Genomic DNA, 19,253 nt, shown 5'->3' on the forward strand with positions numbered 1-19,253 from the left:
GAAAGGTCTGATTCCATTAAATTGAAAACAACATATCAATTTTTATTTTACTTACTCATAAATGTGTTCTAGTTTACAAAACATTTTTATATAGATTTTCTAATTTGGCCCTCACATTTTATGTCCTGATTAGGTTCTTGGGATAGAAATTGTTTTAAAAAGAAAAGAAAACCCTTGCTTTGAAAATGCTCAGCCTGCCTAGAGTGGGGGTGAGGGCAAGCCAATGACAGTTGTTACTGAACGTAGACTGTAATAAATGCTATCATCAACATGCAAACAAAGGACTGTGGAAGCATGGGGAGGGAGAAATTATTGTAAACCTAAGAGAGGGCTTTGCAGGTTGAGAGAACAGTGTGAGCATGGGCATAGAAATCAGGGTATGTAAAGATTAATTGGGGGTGAGCCAGTGGCATGATGTTACTGGAGGTTTGGATTTTGCTTGCACTGGGAGAAAAAATTGGAAAAGTAGGCCAAGGTCAGGTTGAAGGTATTGCATGCCACACTACGTTTGAACTTTGTTTTGTAATAAGGGGAGCCATGAAGATCTATAAGCAAGGCAGTAAGTGTGCTTTAGGAATGTTCTCAACAGCTTCTGCAAATGGATGGAGCTACTTCAGAAAGTATTGAGCTCCTGGTTGCTGGAGATAACAGTCCCTTACAAACCTGAGATGCTTAGTGAGAGAACTTGGAGACAGCATGAAAGATGAAAAGGAGATAGATTTAGGGCAGGGAGACCAATTGAGAGAATGCTGCAGAAGTGAGAGGTAAAAGCTATAGTTAAAACTGTAAAAGTGGAAAGGATAGAAAGGGACTTGAGGCATTTCTTACATATCAGCTTAGCTGATAGATGTTAAGGACAAGTTTAGGTCATGCCCTGCCCTGCGATCCTAAGCAGACATGTTGACGTGGCCCATTCTTGGAGGAATCAAAACTACAGTTCTAGGCACCTACAAGAGCAATGCAAAAAACAAAGATGGGAGCCACAGTAAGAATAACAGGGTGGAAGGACAGATACTGGTTTGTATTGAAGCATTTGAGGAGTCTGTGTGACATCTGTGGTTGTCCAGCAAACAATTAGAAATGTGGATCAGGAGTTCAGAAGAAACTGTGAGTCCATGTGTCAGATCTAGCCTGCGTCTGTATAATAATATTTTGTACTCATGTATTACAGTGGGACTTTCTCAGGTCTCCTGTGTTATTAAAAGCAGAGAAGACTGGACATAATTATCCTCCTCTGTGGATAAATAGGCAGAAAGATAAAGTCATATTCAGTTGTGGTTGACTGTTGTGTAGGTTTCTGTATCTCTAGCTGTACATCTGTTTTCTCCCTCTGTAACTTAATCATAGGTCTCTCTGTTCATATCGGTGTGCATCATTATCGTTATTAATTTGAGAGTTAAAAAACAAAGCAATTGAGATTTATATGCAAAACCCCATGCTAGATGTTATGGGTGATACAGAGAAATACAAAATAGTTCTAGGCTTCCAGGAATTTAAAACCTGTTTGGATAGATAATGAACCAACAAAACAAAACACTGTAGCACAGTGCAGTATGTAAGTATTATATAATGGGTACAATAATTTCTACAGAAGCAACTGTTTCTGTGTCTTTGTATAGATCATTGTGAGACTGTGTTATACTATGTGTGTATCTTTACTGCTGAACAGCCCTCTCTCCCACTTATAAGTGATGAGGCTGTTGTTCCGATAGCCTTGCCAAAATGCCAGGCCAAGCTGATAGTCGTATGCAGCCCAGAGAGAAGAGAAGGAGATTATTCCCCTCCCCCTCTGCCCCCACCCTGGCCCATTAGGGGAGGGACGTTTAGGGCTGTCCTGCCAACTTGACCCTGTTTACCAGCCAACTTACCAAGCTCAAGCCGAGGCTTTTAATTTCATGTTACTACAGCAGCTATGTAGGTGAAGTATGACTTTAAGTTAGTTTGGGTATATTACCCAGAACAAACGGAGCCAAACTTGTTCATTCCAGTAGATTGAAATTATCATGACCCCTCCTGCGTTCCTAGATAACAATGAAATTTCCAAATGTTCCCACTTGAGGGAGCACAGACATGGTTCTGAAGGTTTCTCTGTATTCAAAGACTGTCAGGGGCAAAGAAACTTAGAAAACCAGCATCCTCTGGGCTGTAGCAGCCTTTGACTCACAAGGGTGCTAAGAGGAGTCGGGTCTTCAGTTTCAGAGCATTGACAGTCCTCATCTACCCCTCAGTCATTTAAGCTTTAACTCTCTGTTACAGTCAACTGCCGGGATCCTCCCCAGATGTGGTCCTCTCTTAGGGTAAAGGGGTATGTCTGTGATTCTAGTGTCTACATTTAGGCTTAGTATTGAGGGGAAAGCAGTATTGTCTCTCTGGCTTCCGTGTTTTTATAAAGTAGATCTGTGAGAACCTTGTGGGACTGGCCTTAAGCACAGATTTTCTAGTCTTGGCTTTTAAGATCTAATATTTCATCAGGCAGTGTAGTATATAAGGACATAGGCTTTGGAACCACACAGATATGTGTTCAAATTCCTATTCTACCTCTTACCAGCCACGTGACCTTGGGTAGGCTGCTTAATATTTCTTGAACCTCAGTTTCCTAATGTGTGAAAATAAGGCTAATAGGAGTATTTACCTCAGGGTGGTTCTGATGATTAAATGAGATAATATTTCAAGAGGGCCTTATGGTGCTTTAAATGAAGTCATTAGTTCACCAGCCCTTCCCAATGATAGGCTAAAATGGATGGAATCAAGGATAGGCTGAATCTTTGTTTCTTTTGTCTCTCCAGGTTGCTTCTTCAGATAGCTCCCCAGCTCTGGAAAATGAGCATTCTCAAGGTAAGTTTACTAAAGAAAGGAGACCGGCTATGAAAGCAATAGCTGAACCATACCTTGTCTTCAGCAATGTTTTCAAATCTTCTCAGGATGCCCCCTGGGAAAAATCAAAACTGGGCCAGATAATGTGCAAAATCATACAAATCAGGAATAGTAATTTGGCAGGAGCACCCAGGAGTAAATCTTGGGCAGGGTGGGGATGACTAAGATTTTCAATTATCAAACCACTTAAAAGAAATTTTTGAGGAAAAACTTCCATAGGCAACTCTGGGCTGCCTAACCATGAATCAAGGCCCCTAGTACTTTTGAATTAGCCCAGAAACAATGCCACTAGGCTTTTATCATCCAGTGAGCTCACTAAAGCCACTGAGTGTACACAAGAAATTATAGAAAGGCCTTGAAAGCCCTTAAAACTAATCTAGAAATTGACACACTAAACCATAAAATCCAGGGCACAGGAGAAGGCAATTCCAGCACCTTCCCGAATAACTGGTGAGAAGGAAATGGTTAACCGTAGACCATCTAGAAAGAAGCAGAACTTATAGGCACCCCCCTTAAAGGATTTTGCCCAGGAACACTCCTGGGGCTTCCCAGGACATATTTATGGTATCAGGAGTACATACTTTCTCAGAGAATTGAAATACGGGGTGAGGTCTTAGGACAGATTATTAAGGGTCTCTGAGTTCTCCACAAGACTTTTTAAATGTTCTGTTTTCATTTTGTTGGTATCCAGAAAAGTTAATATGGTCATATTTGAATGATCTGGATGATATTCTTCATAACTGAGACTGCCACATGATAGCAGTGCCTGTTTTATGTATCCGAGTACATTTGCAGTAGCACCAAGGCAAGGGTCAAAAACTCAAACTGTCTGCATGAACCAAGCAGTGCTGGAGGCTGCATATTCCTGACAACCTGTAGATCTCGTCACATGTAAAAGGAGGCAGCAACAATCCAGGTCTTGTCCATTGTCACCGTTTAGGAATTCAAGCCTGGTTTGGTCAGATCTGATTTTGAAAGAAATTGAGAATTTGGATCTTTATGTTAATCTCCAGATTTTTAAAATTGGGGAACTGATTTAAATTACTTTTAAACTACTGAAACAGCCAAATCAAATATGCTTGTAATTCTGTAGCCTAAAATGATATTATTTAACTATCAATGAAATATGCCTTAAACTGACATCAAAAGACATGTTCTTGGGAACTCCTTTAGCCCATCCACCTCAGGCAAGGCAGGGGAGTCCCAGGATGGGGGACACTTGGAATACTGGAGTCCCACAGGGGCCAGCAGCACAGGCCACAGTTTTCCCCTACACGACCTTGAAAAAAGACATGTTCTTGGGAGTTCTGTGCGTTGTCAAATTTGAAAAACAATAGTGGGCTTCCAGTTACAGGTGGTGGATTGAATACACACATCTACTCTTGTTCTTCTACAAAGAGCGACTAAAACCACCATAAAAAATTTTTTTCAAAAGGTACAAACCCGGCAGAATAGGGAGAATAAAAGAGGAGACAATAGTAATTGGGAGCTGGAAAACAGAGGCAAGAGTGGTAAATGATTTAGCAGACCCGAGAAAACTGAATTATAAACTAGCAATGGGGAAAGGCGAGACGCATTGAAGATCTAAGAAGCAGTCAGAATCTGAGACTCCCTGCTCCACTGAGTGCAGCTAGGAAGCTGCAGCTCCCAACTTTGGCAAAGACTGAAGGTCTGGAGAGGGGCTCAGGCCTAGTTTAGGGCTGAAGTACTATAGCAAATGCAGGAGCACGAAGTGAACTACTCTGGATGCTGAAATTCCAGTCCTTTTTCCAATCCAGTTTCCAGAATGCTGACAGAAAAGACTTCATACTCCCAAGCGTGGAACTGAATAAATAATCCTTCTCTCCAGAATCCCCTTGAAGAGAAAGCCCTAAAAATACGGACTGTTCCCCATCTAAACAGCTCACAGTTAACAAGTTAACTGTGTTAACAGTTAACGTGTACACTTGAGCTTCCAATCAGCTTTAAAGACTGCACTCTTAGAATATGGTTTGAATGCTCCTTTAAACCAAGGATTACCAGACATCTAAAGAAAGTCTCTAACGTTAAAAAAGAAAAGAGATCCAAACTGCATCCCCCCCAAAAGAAACAAATAGGAGGGGCGCCTGGGAGGCTCATTCGGTTAAGCATCTGACTTCGGCTCAGGTCATGATCTCACGGTTCGGTTCGTGGATTTGCGCCCTAGATCGGGCCCTGTGCTGACAGCTCAGAGCCTGGAGCCTCTTTTGGCTTGTCTCTCTCTCTCTCTCTCTCTGCCCCTCCTCTGCTAGCACTCTGTCTCTCTCTCTCAAAAATAAACAAACATTAAAAAAAAAAAAAAACTGTTTAAAAGAAAAATGATCCAAACTGCCCCTGCAAAAGAAATAAATAGAAGGGGCACTTAGGTGGCTCAGTTGGTTAAGCACCCAACTTTGGCTCAGGTCATGATCTCGCAGTCCGTGAGTTTGAGCCCCGTGTCTGGCTCTGTGCTAACAGCTCAGCTGTGTCTCCCTCTTTCACTGTCTCTCCCCCACTCATGCCATTTCTCTCTCTCTTTCTCTCTCTCTCTCTCTCTCCCTCTCTCAAAAATAAATAAACACTAAAAAAATTTTTTAAAAGAAACAGGAAAAACAACAGAAGGAAAAATTCAATGCATAGAGAAGAAAACTTTAGAAATTAACATTAATTTCAGATAAAGAACATTTCCACTATGCAACAAGTACAGGAAACCATTTGTTAAAGGAATTTTCAGAAAACAAAGAGGGGCTCTAGGATATTAAAAGTATAATAGCAAAAGTTCAAAACTAAGTAGAAGGTTTGGGAAATTAGGTTGAGGCAGTTTCCCAAAAAGTAGAATTAAAAATCAGAGAAGTGGGGTGTCTGGCTAGCTCAGTCCAGACAGCATGTGATTCGTGATCTTGAGGTTGTGAGTTTGAGTCCCATGTTGGGTGTAGAGATTACTTAAAAATACAATCTTTAAAAAAACCCCACAAAAATCAAAGAAGTGGAGGAAAAAAAAACCACACCCAAAACAAAGAAGCATAAAATAGGAGAGAAGATATTTTAACAACAGCAACAATTCACCAAACAAAAAACCAAAACAAATAAAAACAACCTTAAAGGGTCAGTCAAGGAACTCTTATAATCTACATAATAGCAGTTACATGGGGTGCCTGGGTGGCTCAGTGAGTGGAGCATCCCACTTTGGCTCAGTTCATGATCTCACATTCATGAGTTCCAGCCCCGCATCCAGCTCTCTGCTGTCATCACAAAGCCCGCTTTGGATCCTCTGTCCCTCCCTTGCTTGCGGGCCCACACTCTTTCTCTCTCAAAAATAAACAAACATTTTAAAATAAATAAATAATAGGAATTACAGAAAGAGAAAAAGGACATTACAGAGGGAAGGACACGATCAAGGAAAAAATTCAAGAACATTTCCTGGAACTGAAGGACATTAGTTTTCATACTGAAAAGACTCATTGAGTATTCAGCACAGTGGATGAAATTGACCCACCTAAACCAGAATCATCATGAGATTTCAAAACACTGGAAACAAAGAGAAGATCCTGAGTCTTCAGAGAGGAAAAAAACAAGTTACATAAAAAGAATCAGAATTGCCTTAGACTCTCAACACACCAGAAGCTAGACAGCAATGGGGCAGTGCCTTCAGCATGCTGCAGGAAAATAAATTCAAACCTAGAATTCTATATCCAGCCAAATTATACATCAAAGATGAAGGTAAAATAAAGAAAATAAAGATATCTGCAGGCTGAAAGTTCTCAAAAAATTTACCTCCCATGCACCCTTTCTCGGGAAGCTACAGGAAGATGTACACCCCCAAAACAAGGGAGTAATAAAAAAAAAAAAAAGATGAAATCATAGGATACAGGACACAGGAGTGCCAACACAGGAGAGACGTGAAAGGGGGCCCCTGGATGGTGATGAAGGAAGATCTCAGGATGACAGCTGTGCACAGCAGCAAACCAGCCCAGATTTGGGCAGGTCAGAATAGACTGGGCTCTGGATAAACTTCTTTGGGTTGTTTAAATTGATAGACTAGTGCTTCTGAACCCCTTGAAAAGGAGATTTAAACAATTGGTGAAGAGTTTGGGGTTGCATTAGTTATAAATACTTCAATTAGTTATTAAAAACAAAAAAAGATGACAATAACTCCAGGGAAAACAAAGTTGCAAAAGAAAGAAAAAATAAATGAAGGGGTGCCTGGCTGGCTTGGTCAGTGGAGCATACGACTCTTGATTTCAGGATTGTGAGTTCAAGCCCCACATTGGGTGTAGAAATTACTTTAAACAAATAAAATCTTTAGAAAAAAGGGGGAAAAGAAAAAAAAAGTCAAGAGTTTACAGTTGGGCTTAGCTCTGAATAATAATATTTAGTCAAAATTTTTTAAATACTAATGTAACCAACATTATAGTTTAACTTCTGGAAGAATGGGGAGATGGGAGGTTCATGTTTGTGTTGGGGTCTTAGTATGAAGGAGAACTAAAAATTCTCATATACCTTGGATGATAATAGATAATGCCCAAAAGTGGAAAAATCAGAAAAGAGCAATATATATAGCTTGTTAATTATACACATAGAAATAAGTGCCAAAATAATCAGCTAAAAGAGGTCTCATCTCTGGGGAGGGCTAGTACAGGGCAGTAGGTGCCAGGGACTAGTTTTTCTTAACAAAATTTGTAGAACTATTTGATTCTTTAAACTGTGTATCTGTATGACTGGTTAAAAATTAAAAACAAACAACTGGCATAGGATTTAAGATCATGAACTTTGGCATCAGGTAGATCTGTGTTTAAGTCTTTCTTGTCACTTACTAATGGTGTGACCTTGAACAGTTTATTTAACTGCTTCCTACCTGTTTTCTCATCTGAAAAATGAGGACAGCATTTGCTTTCCAGATTTACTGTCAATCTGTGAGGATTAAATGATGTCATATTTTTATTTATTTTTTTTTAAATTTTTTTTTCAACGTTTATTTATTTTTGGGACAGAGAGAGACAGAGCATGAATGGGAGAGGGGCAGAGAGAGAGGGAGACACAGAATCGGAAACAGGCTCCAGGCTCTGAGCCCTCAGCCCAGAGCCCGACGCGGGGCTCGAACTCACGGACCGCGAGATCGTGACCTGGCTGAAGTCGGACGCTTAACCGACTGCGCCACCCAGGCGCCCCCGATGTCATATTTTTAAAGTACACATAGCATAGTACATAGCACATTCAGGTTATTATTTTGTGGGTTGCTTCTCCACTTTAAAGCAAGCAATTAAAATCCGAGGAATAGACAAGTAAACACATCCAGGGTCTCCCATTGGCCTAGAGTAGGTGAGATGATTTCTGATTCACAGGGTCATCCCAAGATGGACTCTCGGGGTGTTTTGGGCCAGGTTAATTGAGCACTGGGCTCCAACTGAATGTTGATCTAAAATGGCCCAACTTGAACCAGGACTTTCTCATCTGTAGGTCTTAGAAGAATTTTAAGAAGCTTACTTGAATTTTAAGAAGCTTAATTACATCTTCACCGAGAAAAGAGAACAAGTGAAAATGCGCTTAAACATATGAAAGGGAAAATTTGAGTTAAAGATGAGAAAAAAACTTTTAGACTAAACAGGTTAATGATAGATATCATAGACTTTCTGTTTTAGTCAGCCATCTTTTGCATAAGGAGCCAAAAAATATAGCCCTACCTGGAGTCGGGGGTTGAATGAAATGGTTTCTAACAGGTTTATCCAGGTTTTGTGGGAATAGGAACAAAATAGATAGACAAGGGGGCCTTATAAAAAAATCAGCCTCTAAATATTTGAACAACTACACTTTTATTTTCTGCCTCTTTTGATTGTGAGTTGATGCATGGAAGGAAGCTTCTAACTATCCCACCCTATGCAGAGACCCCAGAATCCAACAATAGTGTGTATACTTCCTTCATGAAGTCTCATCGCTGCTATGACCTGATTCCCACAAGCTCCAAATTGGTTGTATTTGATACTTCCCTGCAGGTGGGTGAAATCCTCTTCTCCCATCCCCCTTCCTAGGAGCCTCTGGTTCAAAAACTTTCATCCTGTCTCATCCCAAGGGTAATATCCCTGTCCTTATATGGGTTTAGTCTCATGTTTTCCCCAGCATACCCAACCCCTTTCTTTTAAAGTCCTGCACCCTGTGAATCTTCCTTTGTGATTATTACTCTTTTTGACTACAGGTGAAGAAAGCTTTCTTTGCTTTGGTGACTAATGGTGTACGGGCTGCCCCTTTGTGGGATAGTAAGAAGCAAAGTTTTGTGGGTAAGCAAAAGTTTCTGGAACACAGTATTATTGGCATCTTGTGCTGGGCAGGGAGAGAAGCTTTGAACAGTACTGAGGGATCTTGTCTTGGCTTCTAGGCATGCTGACCATCACCGATTTCATCAATATCCTGCATCGCTATTATAAATCAGCCTTGGTAAGGAACCTTAGCGCAATGACCAAAACCACTTTCCCTACCTAGAGTCCCCCATTCTCAGTTCCTTTCTCCCAAGGAAACTACAAGGGGTTAATGCAGCAGAGAGATCAAGTCAAGTCTCAAGTTCTGTTGCTTCTGCTTCCAGGTACAGATCTATGAGCTGGAAGAACACAAGATAGAAACTTGGAGAGGTATGTAGAGAATTGGGGGTTGTAAAAAGAAAATGGGATGGAGAGTTTAGTGGGAAGTGGTTTTCCATACTGGTATTTTGTGAACCTCCCTTTTCCCTTCAGAGGTGTACCTACAGGACTCCTTCAAACCACTTGTCTGCATTTCTCCTAATGCCAGGTGAGTTCCAGCTACCCATTTGTCCAGAAAGGGAAGAGCCTTGCCACCAGCGTAGCTAAAGCTTTAGATACCCAGAGATCTAGAGGCAGAAGAGAGAAAAGATGCTCCTCACAAACACACACATGCACGCACGCGCGCGCGCGCACACACACACACACACACACATACACTCACATACTCTTTAGGTCTGGTTTGAACACTGCTGTCCTCTCCCAGTCACCAGTTTTCCCTCTTTGTAAATATGTTCTTAAAAGCTGTTTACCCACCTTGGGCTCAGCACTGTGGGACTTATCTTTATTCCCCACCTTCCCACAGCTTGTTTGATGCTGTCTCTTCATTAATTCGAAACAAGATCCACAGGCTGCCAGTTATTGACCCAGAATCAGGCAACACCTTGTACATCCTTACCCACAAGCGTATCCTCAAGTTCCTCAAACTGTTTGTAAGTGTCCTCAGTCTGGTTTTTACTCCTTATATACAAGGTTGGATGGGTATCCAGGGGTGGTTTGGGGAGCCTTCAAGATCAAACTGATGGTTCTCTCCTCAGATCACTGAGTTCCCCAAGCCAGAGTTCATGTCTAAGTCTCTGGAAGAGCTACAGATTGGCACCTATGCTAACATTGCTATGGTCCGCACCACCACCCCTGTCTACGTGGCTCTGGGCATCTTTGTACAACACCGAGTTTCAGCACTGCCAGTAGTAGACGAGAAAGGTGAGAGATTTCACAGAAGAAGAGGGAGGGCTCCAGGGAAGCCAGGGTGGTTCTGGGAAAATCTATCCGTCAGCTCAGCCCGGAGGGCGATGCTATAGGCAGGGGGAGCCTTGGATGCCAGATCCTCCTTGCTGAGCTGCCTCTGTCCCCCTAGGGCGTGTGGTGGACATCTACTCCAAGTTTGATGTTATCGTGAGTGATTGTGGAGGGGCTGGGAGGTAGGGAAAGGGGTGGGGTATTGAATGTGGAGAGGGAGTAGAAGAGAGTCTTTTCTGGGACCTAAGGGTTTTAGAAGCTTCCAAACTTTTGAATCCTATTTGAAAAGGAATTGAATGAGTTGGGTGTGGCTTGTGGGCATGGCTGACAACTACCCTAAATCCCTCTGGTGTAGGTGGGTGGGGTCAGGGGTTGGGGGCTGGCTCCCTTGCTTCCTGCAAGCACCTTCCTCTCTCTCCCCAGAATCTGGCAGCAGAAAAGACCTACAACAACTTAGATGTGTCTGTGACGAAAGCCCTCCAACATCGATCACATTACTTTGAGGGTGTCCTCAAGTGTTACCTGCATGAGACTCTGGAGACCATCATCAACAGGCTGGTGGAAGCAGAGGTAGGGAGGCCAGTGACCCAGAAGGAGCTGGGGGAAGCAGCTTTGAGTGTGGGGTTTGGCAAGGAGAGTCGGAGTTGAAGGGCTCATCCTAACTGAGGCCGTCACTAAAATCCCTTTTCTCCTGTGTTGCTTCACGCAGGTTCACCGACTTGTAGTGGTAGATGAGAATGATGTGGTCAAGGGGATTGTATCACTGTCTGACATCCTGCAGGCCCTGGTGCTCACAGGAGGAGAGAAGCCCTGAGCTGGGGAACAGGTCAGGCAGCACCAGGGGACATACCCCACTGCCTGCCCACAGTTCTAGGAACCACAGATGAAACCTTAAGAGAATTGTAACTCTGTTCTCTGCTTGGGATCCCCCTAGCTGGGACTCCCTGGGAGCTGGGGAAGGTGTGGGGGGAGGAAGGAGAATGGATTTTTAGCTGTCCTTGTCCTCACACATACAGCCTAGCCCATCTTAGCCCCTGCCTTCTTAGACATATCCCCCTTACTGGGTGAATGATGGGCTGTGTGCCCCTCAAGCAAATTCTGATCTCTAAGAGATCCCCAGACCTCACCCAGCCTTTGCCTCTGCCTTTGCCCCTGACTCCACCCTGAGATAATAGCACAACAAACCCCTTCTAAAGGTATTTTTATTTATCCTGTTAAATGCTGTATGGAGGAGGCTGAGTCCATTTAGTGACATTTCTTCCCATAATGGCAGTGGGGAGGATTGTGGGGAGGAGGGCCTTTGGGTTCCTGTGCTGTGTGCATATGAAGGGAGGTGGGGGTTAGGAAGAGGAGGAGGGCAGAGTGATTAGCTGAGGTTATTGCTTTTCATGGCAAACGTAATTAAAATGACAGGAACCTCTTCATGGTATTGCAGTGTTTTTGATTCTTGTAGTTGATAGACACTATGCTCAAACGTCCTACTTCATATGGCTTCTTTAACTCATTATTGACAACAACAGAATAATGGCACATGTATACACACACACACACACACACATACACACACACAGATAATTGTGTCAGGCACCATTCTCTGTGCCTTACATATATTAATTCATTTAATCCTCAGAACAATGGTAGGCACGATTCCAGTTTTACAGATTGTTCAAAAAAACTGAGGCACAGAAGACTAAGAACCAGCCCAAGGCCACACATCTAATAAAATGTAGAGCTAGGATTTGAACCCAACAGTCTGGCCCCAGAGCTCCTGCTCTTTACTACTGTGCTAGACTTACTACCTTTCCCAGTCTATTCCCGGAAATTCTCCTTGCTACCTCACTTTCCCCTCTGCCTGAACCATAGCTGGACCCCAGGAAAATCTCATAATAGTATTTTGTCTCCAGAGAGTAGAGGGACTGAGGTCTCCTTTAGGCAGAGACATGCCACAGTCATCAACTTTTCTCAGGGAAGGTTGGACTCTGTGTTTGAATTTTGCTGGGCTGGCACTGTCTTTGAACCCACAAAATGCCTTGCCATTCCGCCAACGTGCGAATGAGCTGGAGGGTGAGGGTTGTGGGGAGCAGGCTCTTTACCTGTGCTGGAACCGTGTGGGCCCAAATAGTCAACACCAAACACCATAAGGACTGCTAGACTGTTGGGCATGAGCCAGATTTTGGGTGCCATCTCACCACTGACTTGTAGGTTTGATACCGTTTCCTGCTCAAGACCAGAAGCCATCTTGGAGTAATTCCTTGCCCTACGCACACTGTACCTAAGAACTCTGATGAACCCTGACATACCATATTGGTTCCTCCAAAGTAGGTTTCCTGACGGCACATGCGCAAGAGTTTCAAGGCATCTGTCAGGGCCCCCATCTTGGCTCTGGAGAAAGTCCCTGCTTCTGCATTCTCTTCTTCACAGCTTACAGCACATTCCCAGACTTGGGGGAGGGAGGCTTCCAAGTTATTAGAATTAGGGTATGTTTATGTGGGGGGGTGGTGAGTGCATGATGGAAAGGACAGATGTCTCCTTATGTCACATTCCATCATGGACAGTTTGTCTAGGGAGGAGGCAAGGGCTTTAAAAAGCCTTAGGACTCTGGTGGGACCTAGGTGGAAGGAAGCACTGTGGAGCAAAGAGCCACCAGTGTGCAGAGCTGGTAGGTGTGTGAAGGGTCTGGGGCGGGGGGGGGCCTCCAATGGTTGGAATAGGGGCTGTTTGGGTTATTGTAAAGGTCCATACTGGGGAGCAGGGGGCCTGGGTTTGATTGTTCTGGTTCCCAGTAAGTCCATCTCTGCCCCACAACACCCTTCTGGCTCCATCTTCGTAAAAGGAAGGGTCTGTACCCAAAGGGCTGCATGATCTTTTGCCTCTCCCATTCTCCCCTAAAACCCAACCAATCAGTCTCAGAATCTGAGAATGGAGTAGAAGGAAAGATAAGGGACAAAATTGAGGAGCCTCATGGCTTATTCTTACTTAGTCCTCTTAGAAGAGGCAAATTATCCCTTCTTCCTCAGCAACCATTACCATACACACTCTTCTCCCACCTCCCTGCACCCGTCTCCTCCACTGGAGCTGCTGCCATGGTTGCCAGGCATGGTTGCTAAGTCTCTGCATGGAAGGGTTGGCGTGGGCTGTGCTGCCACTAACATTACCATGGTGAATCAGGGGACACCTGGTATAGGCTTGGGGGGAGGGATCATGTAGATGTAAGCAACACCTTCTGCCCCTGGGACAGAATGATCCTAAAAGGTGACCATCTTGAGCACCACTTCAGGTGGGGGGGAAGTGAGCCAGGGATTGTGGTAGTGGTGAGGGGGAGCTCTACCCTGGGAAGTGGGGGCCACTTTCATCATTTCAGTTGCTAGGGGGTTGGTTTTGCCAAGAGAGCACAGTATTCCTCCTCCATCCCTTCTGAAAGGGTGCAAATGCATAACCACCGTGGTCTGTCCTCCATAAGGCTCAGCAGAGCTGTGTGGGCACAGAACAGTATGACCCCCAAGTAGTGGCTCCTGGATTGGGGGAGAGCCTGCTGCGGGGAGAGGGCTCCATAGGTCCCCAAGGACAAACATGTGGAACAGGAGTGTGGGACAGTTAGGATGGCCAAGACAGACTCCTGTGTGCAGCTGTACAAGCAGCCCTGGGCTGCAACACTGAGAGGGTAAGGAGTTAAGGGTGTGGAGGTTACCCTTTCTGGGCTTGGGGGAGGCAGCTCTCCCCCAGAGTCACATAAAAGCTGTGTGAAAACCACCGCCTCCTCCCTCCACCGCATGGAAGCTGGTTACTCATCTCTCTGCACCCGAACAGCCACTGCCGCTAAAAATAGACCCCCTGCACCCCAACCCCATGGAAACCAGCGGAGAGTGGCAGGCAGAGACCTTGACTTCCATTCCCATCACCTCCCTGTCCGGGAAACTGAAATCCGAGGCAGGAAGTCAGAGGCAGAACCCTGGTGGTCAGGCACCCCGACAAGCAGAAGAGGGAAGGATTAAAACGACAGGAAGCTTGAAGAAATGGGGGTGGGGGAGGGGCACCGTCAGCTTGGCAAGAATTAGAAGTCCCCTGCCCACTCACGCAGGTCCCATCAGGCTTGGGGGACATGAGCAATGGGAAGGGGCGCCCAATCCCGGGCCCCAGGGGGCGGCCGTGCACATGGGGGAGGTAACAGCGCTGTGCCGTCCGCGCCGCGCCGTGTCACATGCGCGCGCGCACACACACACAGACAGGCACACACGTGTGCCCGGGTATATATAGTCCCCAGTCTCTGGCCCCGTTCGCTCTGCAGTGGGCGCCGGCTCCTCGGGCTGGGAGGGGGCTCTCGGGGCGGGTGGGAGGGTGGGGGGCCGGGGTGGGGTGGGGCAGGATGCTGGATGGCCAGCTATTCTCCGAGGGGCCCGACAGCCCCCGGGAGCCCCAGGATGAGGAGTCTGGCAGCTGCCTCTGGGTGCAGAAATCCAAGCTGCTGGTGATCGAAGTGAAGACAATTTCCTGTCATTATAGTCGCCGCGCCCCTCCTCGACAGCCCATGGACTTCCAAGCCAGCCACTGGGCCCGTGGGCCCCAGAGCCGCACGTGAGTGAAGGAGGGGTGACGGGAAGAGAGTGGTGGGGCGGGGAGTGGGGTCCGGACCTCCCCGCAGGCACCAGCCAGTGCTGCTGGTCCCCCTTCTCTTTCCCACGCCTCCCCCCACCCCATCCCGAGGGCTGGGGCCTGACTCGTCCCGCATTGTTTTGGGGGGCAGGAGTGGGTGTGAGGAAGGGCAAGAGGTGAGATGGGGCAGACGCTGTTAAAGTGTGCATGGAGAGATGGTGAGGAGTCCGGCTTCGACTTCAGCCCTAACGTATACGCACGTGCACACGCACACACACTCACACACACCCCTCCACACACCTGCCCCAAATGGTCTCCAGTGCTCCCAGCTCCCCGGATTTCGGCCCCCTTCCCCCACAAACTGCTCACCTGGGTTCCTGCTCATTGTCCCAGGTGTGGGCCGCGCTCGGGATCCCCTGAACCGCCGCCCCGCCGTCCCTGGGCCTCCAGGGTGCTGCAGGAGGCGACCAACTGGCGGGCGGGGCCCCCGGCCGAGGCCCGAGCCCGGGAGCAAGAGAAAAGGAAAGCGGCATCGCAAGAGCGGGAGGCCAAGGAGACCGAGCGAAAAAGGCGCAAGGCTGGTGGGGCCCGAAGGAGCCCCCTCGGTCGGCCCCGCCCGGAACCTCGGAACGCCCCTCGGGTGGCCCAGCCTGTAGGGCCCTCAGCTCCTTCACGACCCGAGCGCCTGGGGCTGGCGGGGCGACCGCCCCGTCCATCCGCGCAGCCTCAGAGCGACCCAGGGGCGGCGTGGGCGGGGCCCTGGGGAGGTAGGCGGTCAGGGCCCCCCAGCTACGAGGCACACCTGCTGCTAAGGGGCGCAGCCGGGACGGCCCTGCGACGACGCTGGGACCGCCCGCCACCCTACGTGGCTCCACCTTCTTACGAAGGCCCCCACAGGACCTTGGGGTCTAAGCGAGGCCCCGAGCCCTCCCAGGCGCCCGCCTCAGCAGCCTGTGCTCCGACTCCTGCCAGGACAGAGGGAGGGTTCACAAAGAAGAGGCTGGATCCTCGGATCTATCGGGACGTCCTCGGGGCTTGGGGTCTCCGACAGGGACGGGGTCTCCTGGGGGGATCCCCAGGCTGTGGAACAGCCAGGCCAAGGCTGGAGTCCGGCAAAGGGGCCGTGGAGAAAAGCCTGGGGCTGGCTAGTGCCGGCCCGAATAGTGGTAGTGACAGCCATCCCCAAGCCAAAGCTGCTGGGAGCCCAAGCTCGGAGACAGCTCCTGCGGGGTTGGCCGCTGCGACTCCCAGCCCACCGCGTCCCGCTCCCAGGTCCAGGCCCCATCTCAAGGGCCCCGGGGAAGGGAAAGAAAGTAGGGAACAGAGCTGGCTCCCCAAATGCTGGATTCCCTCCCTTAAAAGGCAGCCACCGCGACATAGCCAGACCCTCCCCAGACCCTGGGCTCCAGGAGGCACTGGATGGAGAGAGTCCCTGGGTCATAGAGAGGGGGCAGGACCTGAGACCTTGGAGGGTTGGAAAGGGGCCCGCCGCGCCCACACCCTGCCCCGCAGCTCCCGCGGCCCTGCTCGGGGAGAAGGCGTCTTTGTCATTGACGCCACGTGCGTGGTGATACGCTCCCAGTACGTTCCAACCCCTCGAACCCAGCATGTACAGCTTCTGCCCAATGGGGTGCCGCGCGTCGGGGGGGATGCCCCTAACCAACCGAAGCCCAACAAGGAAGAGGTCGAGGGAGTCGCGGCCTTTCCCTCCCCATGCCAAAAACTGCTGTTGAGCAGTCGCCTTTCACACCAGCTCGGTGGGGGGCGAGGGTTCGAAGCTGAGGGCGGGAAGCCCCCGGACTCCTCCTTGGAGGAGCGCGCCTCGCGCATCTTGGGGCTCCCGGTTGGCGAAGTAAACCTGCAGGACGCCCCCACGCAGCCAGGTAGCCCAGAGCGCGCAGTCTTAGGCCCACCGGCTTCGGGAGGCGCGGGCAGTGCCGAGGGCTCGGAGGAAGTGGCGGCTGTCCCGCGGCGCGCGGGCCGGGGCTGGGCGCGGACCCCAGGGCCCTACGCCGGGGCCCTGCGGGAAGCCGTGTCCCGCATCCGGCGTCACACTGCCCCGGACTCGGACTCAGACGAAGCTGCGGAGCTCAGCGTCCACAGCGGCTCTTCTGATGGAAGCGACACCGAAGCCTCGGGCGCCTCCTGGCGAAATGAGCGGCCCCGGCCCGGGGAAGGCGGGAAGACGGCAGAGCTGAGCGACAGTATCCGAGAGATTCTAGATGTCATCAACCGAACCGAGGAGGCCTTCTTCGGAGAAAGGGACACTAAGGGGATGCCACAGGGAAATAGGGAGCAGCAGTGAGAGGCCCTTTCTTGTATTTGTGTTCCCCAACCTTTCCATCTCTGGGCCCACTGGTCCTCTTTCTTCCTCACAGACTTCCTTGTACCCCTTACCCATAGCCGTTCCCACACTTGAAATAGCAGCCGCCCGATTGAAAGGAAAGGGAGCATGTGGCAATTCATGGTTTCTTTTTTTTTTTTTTTTTCTTTTCTTTGTCCTTTCCTTTCTTACTTTCCTTTCCCTTCCTTTCCTTTCCGGGAGAGGCGAGGATGAGCAGTTGACTTTAATCCCTGCTCCATTCAGGGCACTGGGGTAAAATCTTCACCAGGGGCAGATGAACTAGTTGTGGAGCTGAGCAGAGAGACCTAGCCAGGACCAGGAGGGAGGGCAGGGATGGTATAGTCATAGGAGGGCAACTTAGGGCGGAGTCTCTGGGCTGGAGGGAGAAAGTGATGGAAGAGGCTTCTGAGTGAGGTGACCAGGTGACATAGAGGCCTTTGGCAGAAGAGGAAGGGACCCAGAAGCAACCAGCAAAACAGGAAGAGGGCTTACTTTGGTTCACAAGGCCCCAAACAAGGTTCCAATCCCAACTCTGACCCTGACTGCTGGGTGACCTTAGGCAAGTCACTTCCCTTCTCCAGGCCTACTAATATGTAAAATGAGGGAGTCCTAACATCATCTCTGATGTTTTGGATCCTTGGGGGAGGATTTGTATCTTATCCTCTCCTCCACCGGCCGAGAAAGAGAATTAGGAATAAATGTACGGAGTCTGAGTGTCCCTGGGTGGCTTCATTTTCACCTGCACTCGTTCACAACTCAAGAGATTGTCCAAGGTTTGCAGAAGATCTGAGTGAGTGGGTGAGGGCTTCTATCCCAGTATCTTAGGTTAGGTGAGGGCTCCCCAAAGCAGAGCAGGAGTGTGGCCTTGTCACTGTCCCTGGCCTGCAGTGGTCTGAGCTGGGGAGGGAAGGCAGCCAGTGAATCAGCTTGGGACCTCTTTAGGCCTTCCCCTTTTCCTCCTCCCCAGTGTTCCTTAGTGATGCTATGAATTGTTACCACAATTTCATACCCCGGTGGTATCACTCATCTGAAAGAACCCTGAAAATTTCTTGCATCTCTGCCTCTTCCAGAAACCTTGGCCAGGGAAGGAAGAGGGAGGCTGGTCCCCAAAAGCCTGTAGGTGTGGGGTGTGATACTCGCTGTAGCCACTATGGGGCGCGCGCAGGTCGCGGATTTCCCCAGTAGCTAATTCCCGAGTCCCCCGCCCCGTACCCAGGCACTGCTAGTTAACCAGTTGATTCCCAGTTACTGCGCGCCGGTCCCCCGCCTTCCAGCCGTGTGAGGTCGGGGGCAGTCCTCTGGCCTTCTAGACTTCTGGAGCGCGCGGAGCCCCTCTTTGTATTCACCCACGCCAAGTGGCTTGGGACCCAGACACTGAAGTCTTTTTTCTCTACCATCTTGGAGAGCTCTGTCTCTATTTACTAGCCATGCGAATTTGGCCAAATCACTTCACCTCCCTGAGCCTCAGTTTCCTCATCTGTCAAATGGGGGTTTATAAACACCTACCTCGCAGGGTTGTTGTGAGGATTTTATGCGATAATGTATGTAAAGCGCCTTGCACAGTGCCTGGCACACAGTAGGCGCTCAATAAATCTAAGCTTCCCTTTGTCCAATCTTGGCATGTTCTTCCTTTCACCGACCTGACCTACTCCCTCCCTCCGTTGTCCTTCCCCCAGGGTTCCAGTTTCTTCCCACTTGGTGGGGGGCTGGGGGGACTCCTTTCTTTGATGGAAACTCCCGGCTCAACCCTGTCTCCCCTAGTCCGGACTCTTCCTTCCTTGCCCCCCACCCCACCCCCGCTGGCTCTTCCCACTGCCCCGGCGCACTCCCCCCACCCCCCATTCCGGGCAAGGGCTGAGTCAGCCTGGGTAAATTTAGCCGCCGACTCGGCGGGCGCGGGGGCTTCGCCCAGACTCAGTCGC

General features: G+C 48.6%; 2 protein-coding genes across 5 annotated transcripts in view; both read left to right on the forward strand.

The window, feature by feature from the left end:
- The window catches only part of PRKAG1 (protein kinase AMP-activated non-catalytic subunit gamma 1), a 13,034-nt gene extending 1,208 nt beyond the window's left edge, over positions 1-11,826 (forward strand). The window contains exons 2-12 of one of the 4 annotated variants that reach the window (XM_040488263.1): positions 2,787-2,835; positions 8,709-8,861; positions 9,062-9,143; positions 9,242-9,300; positions 9,446-9,491; positions 9,594-9,648; positions 9,964-10,090; positions 10,196-10,361; positions 10,516-10,553; positions 10,821-10,967; positions 11,107-11,826. In XM_040488263.1, the coding sequence (XP_040344197.1) occupies positions 2,787-2,835; positions 8,709-8,861; positions 9,062-9,143; positions 9,242-9,300; positions 9,446-9,491; positions 9,594-9,648; positions 9,964-10,090; positions 10,196-10,361; positions 10,516-10,553; positions 10,821-10,967; positions 11,107-11,211 (1,027 nt within the window). In that variant the 3' untranslated portion in view covers positions 11,212-11,826. The remainder of the gene's footprint in view (positions 1-2,786; positions 2,836-8,708; positions 8,862-9,061; positions 9,144-9,241; positions 9,301-9,445; positions 9,492-9,593; positions 9,649-9,963; positions 10,091-10,195; positions 10,362-10,515; positions 10,554-10,820; positions 10,968-11,106) is intronic. The other 3 variants (XM_040488264.1, XR_005794429.1, XM_040488265.1) reach the window with 3 other exon arrangements.
- Positions 11,827-14,755: 2,929 nt separating this feature from the next.
- On the forward strand, positions 14,756-18,944 carry DDN (dendrin). Its single transcript, XM_040488267.1, has 2 exons — positions 14,756-14,969; positions 15,381-18,944. The coding sequence occupies exons 1-2, from the start codon at positions 14,761-14,763 to the stop codon at positions 17,290-17,292; spliced, it is 2,121 nt and encodes a 706-aa protein (XP_040344201.1). The 5' UTR covers positions 14,756-14,760; the 3' UTR covers positions 17,293-18,944.
- The last annotated feature ends 309 nt before the right edge of the window (positions 18,945-19,253 follow it).

The sequence above is a fragment of the Herpailurus yagouaroundi genome, unplaced genomic scaffold, assembly GCF_014898765.1.
Source record: "Herpailurus yagouaroundi ecotype Mexico unplaced genomic scaffold, PumYag 166, whole genome shotgun sequence".
Taxonomy (NCBI): domain Eukaryota; kingdom Metazoa; phylum Chordata; class Mammalia; order Carnivora; family Felidae; genus Herpailurus; species Herpailurus yagouaroundi.

Coding starts and splice junctions, on each gene's coding strand:
- DDN (XM_040488267.1), top strand. CDS start 14,761: ATGCTGGATGGCCAGCTATTCTCCGAGGGGCCCGACAGCCCCCGGGAG. Junction 14,970..15,380: donor CGTGGGCCCCAGAGCCGCAC/GTGAGTGAAGGA, acceptor TCATTGTCCCAG/GTGTGGGCCGCGCTCGGGAT.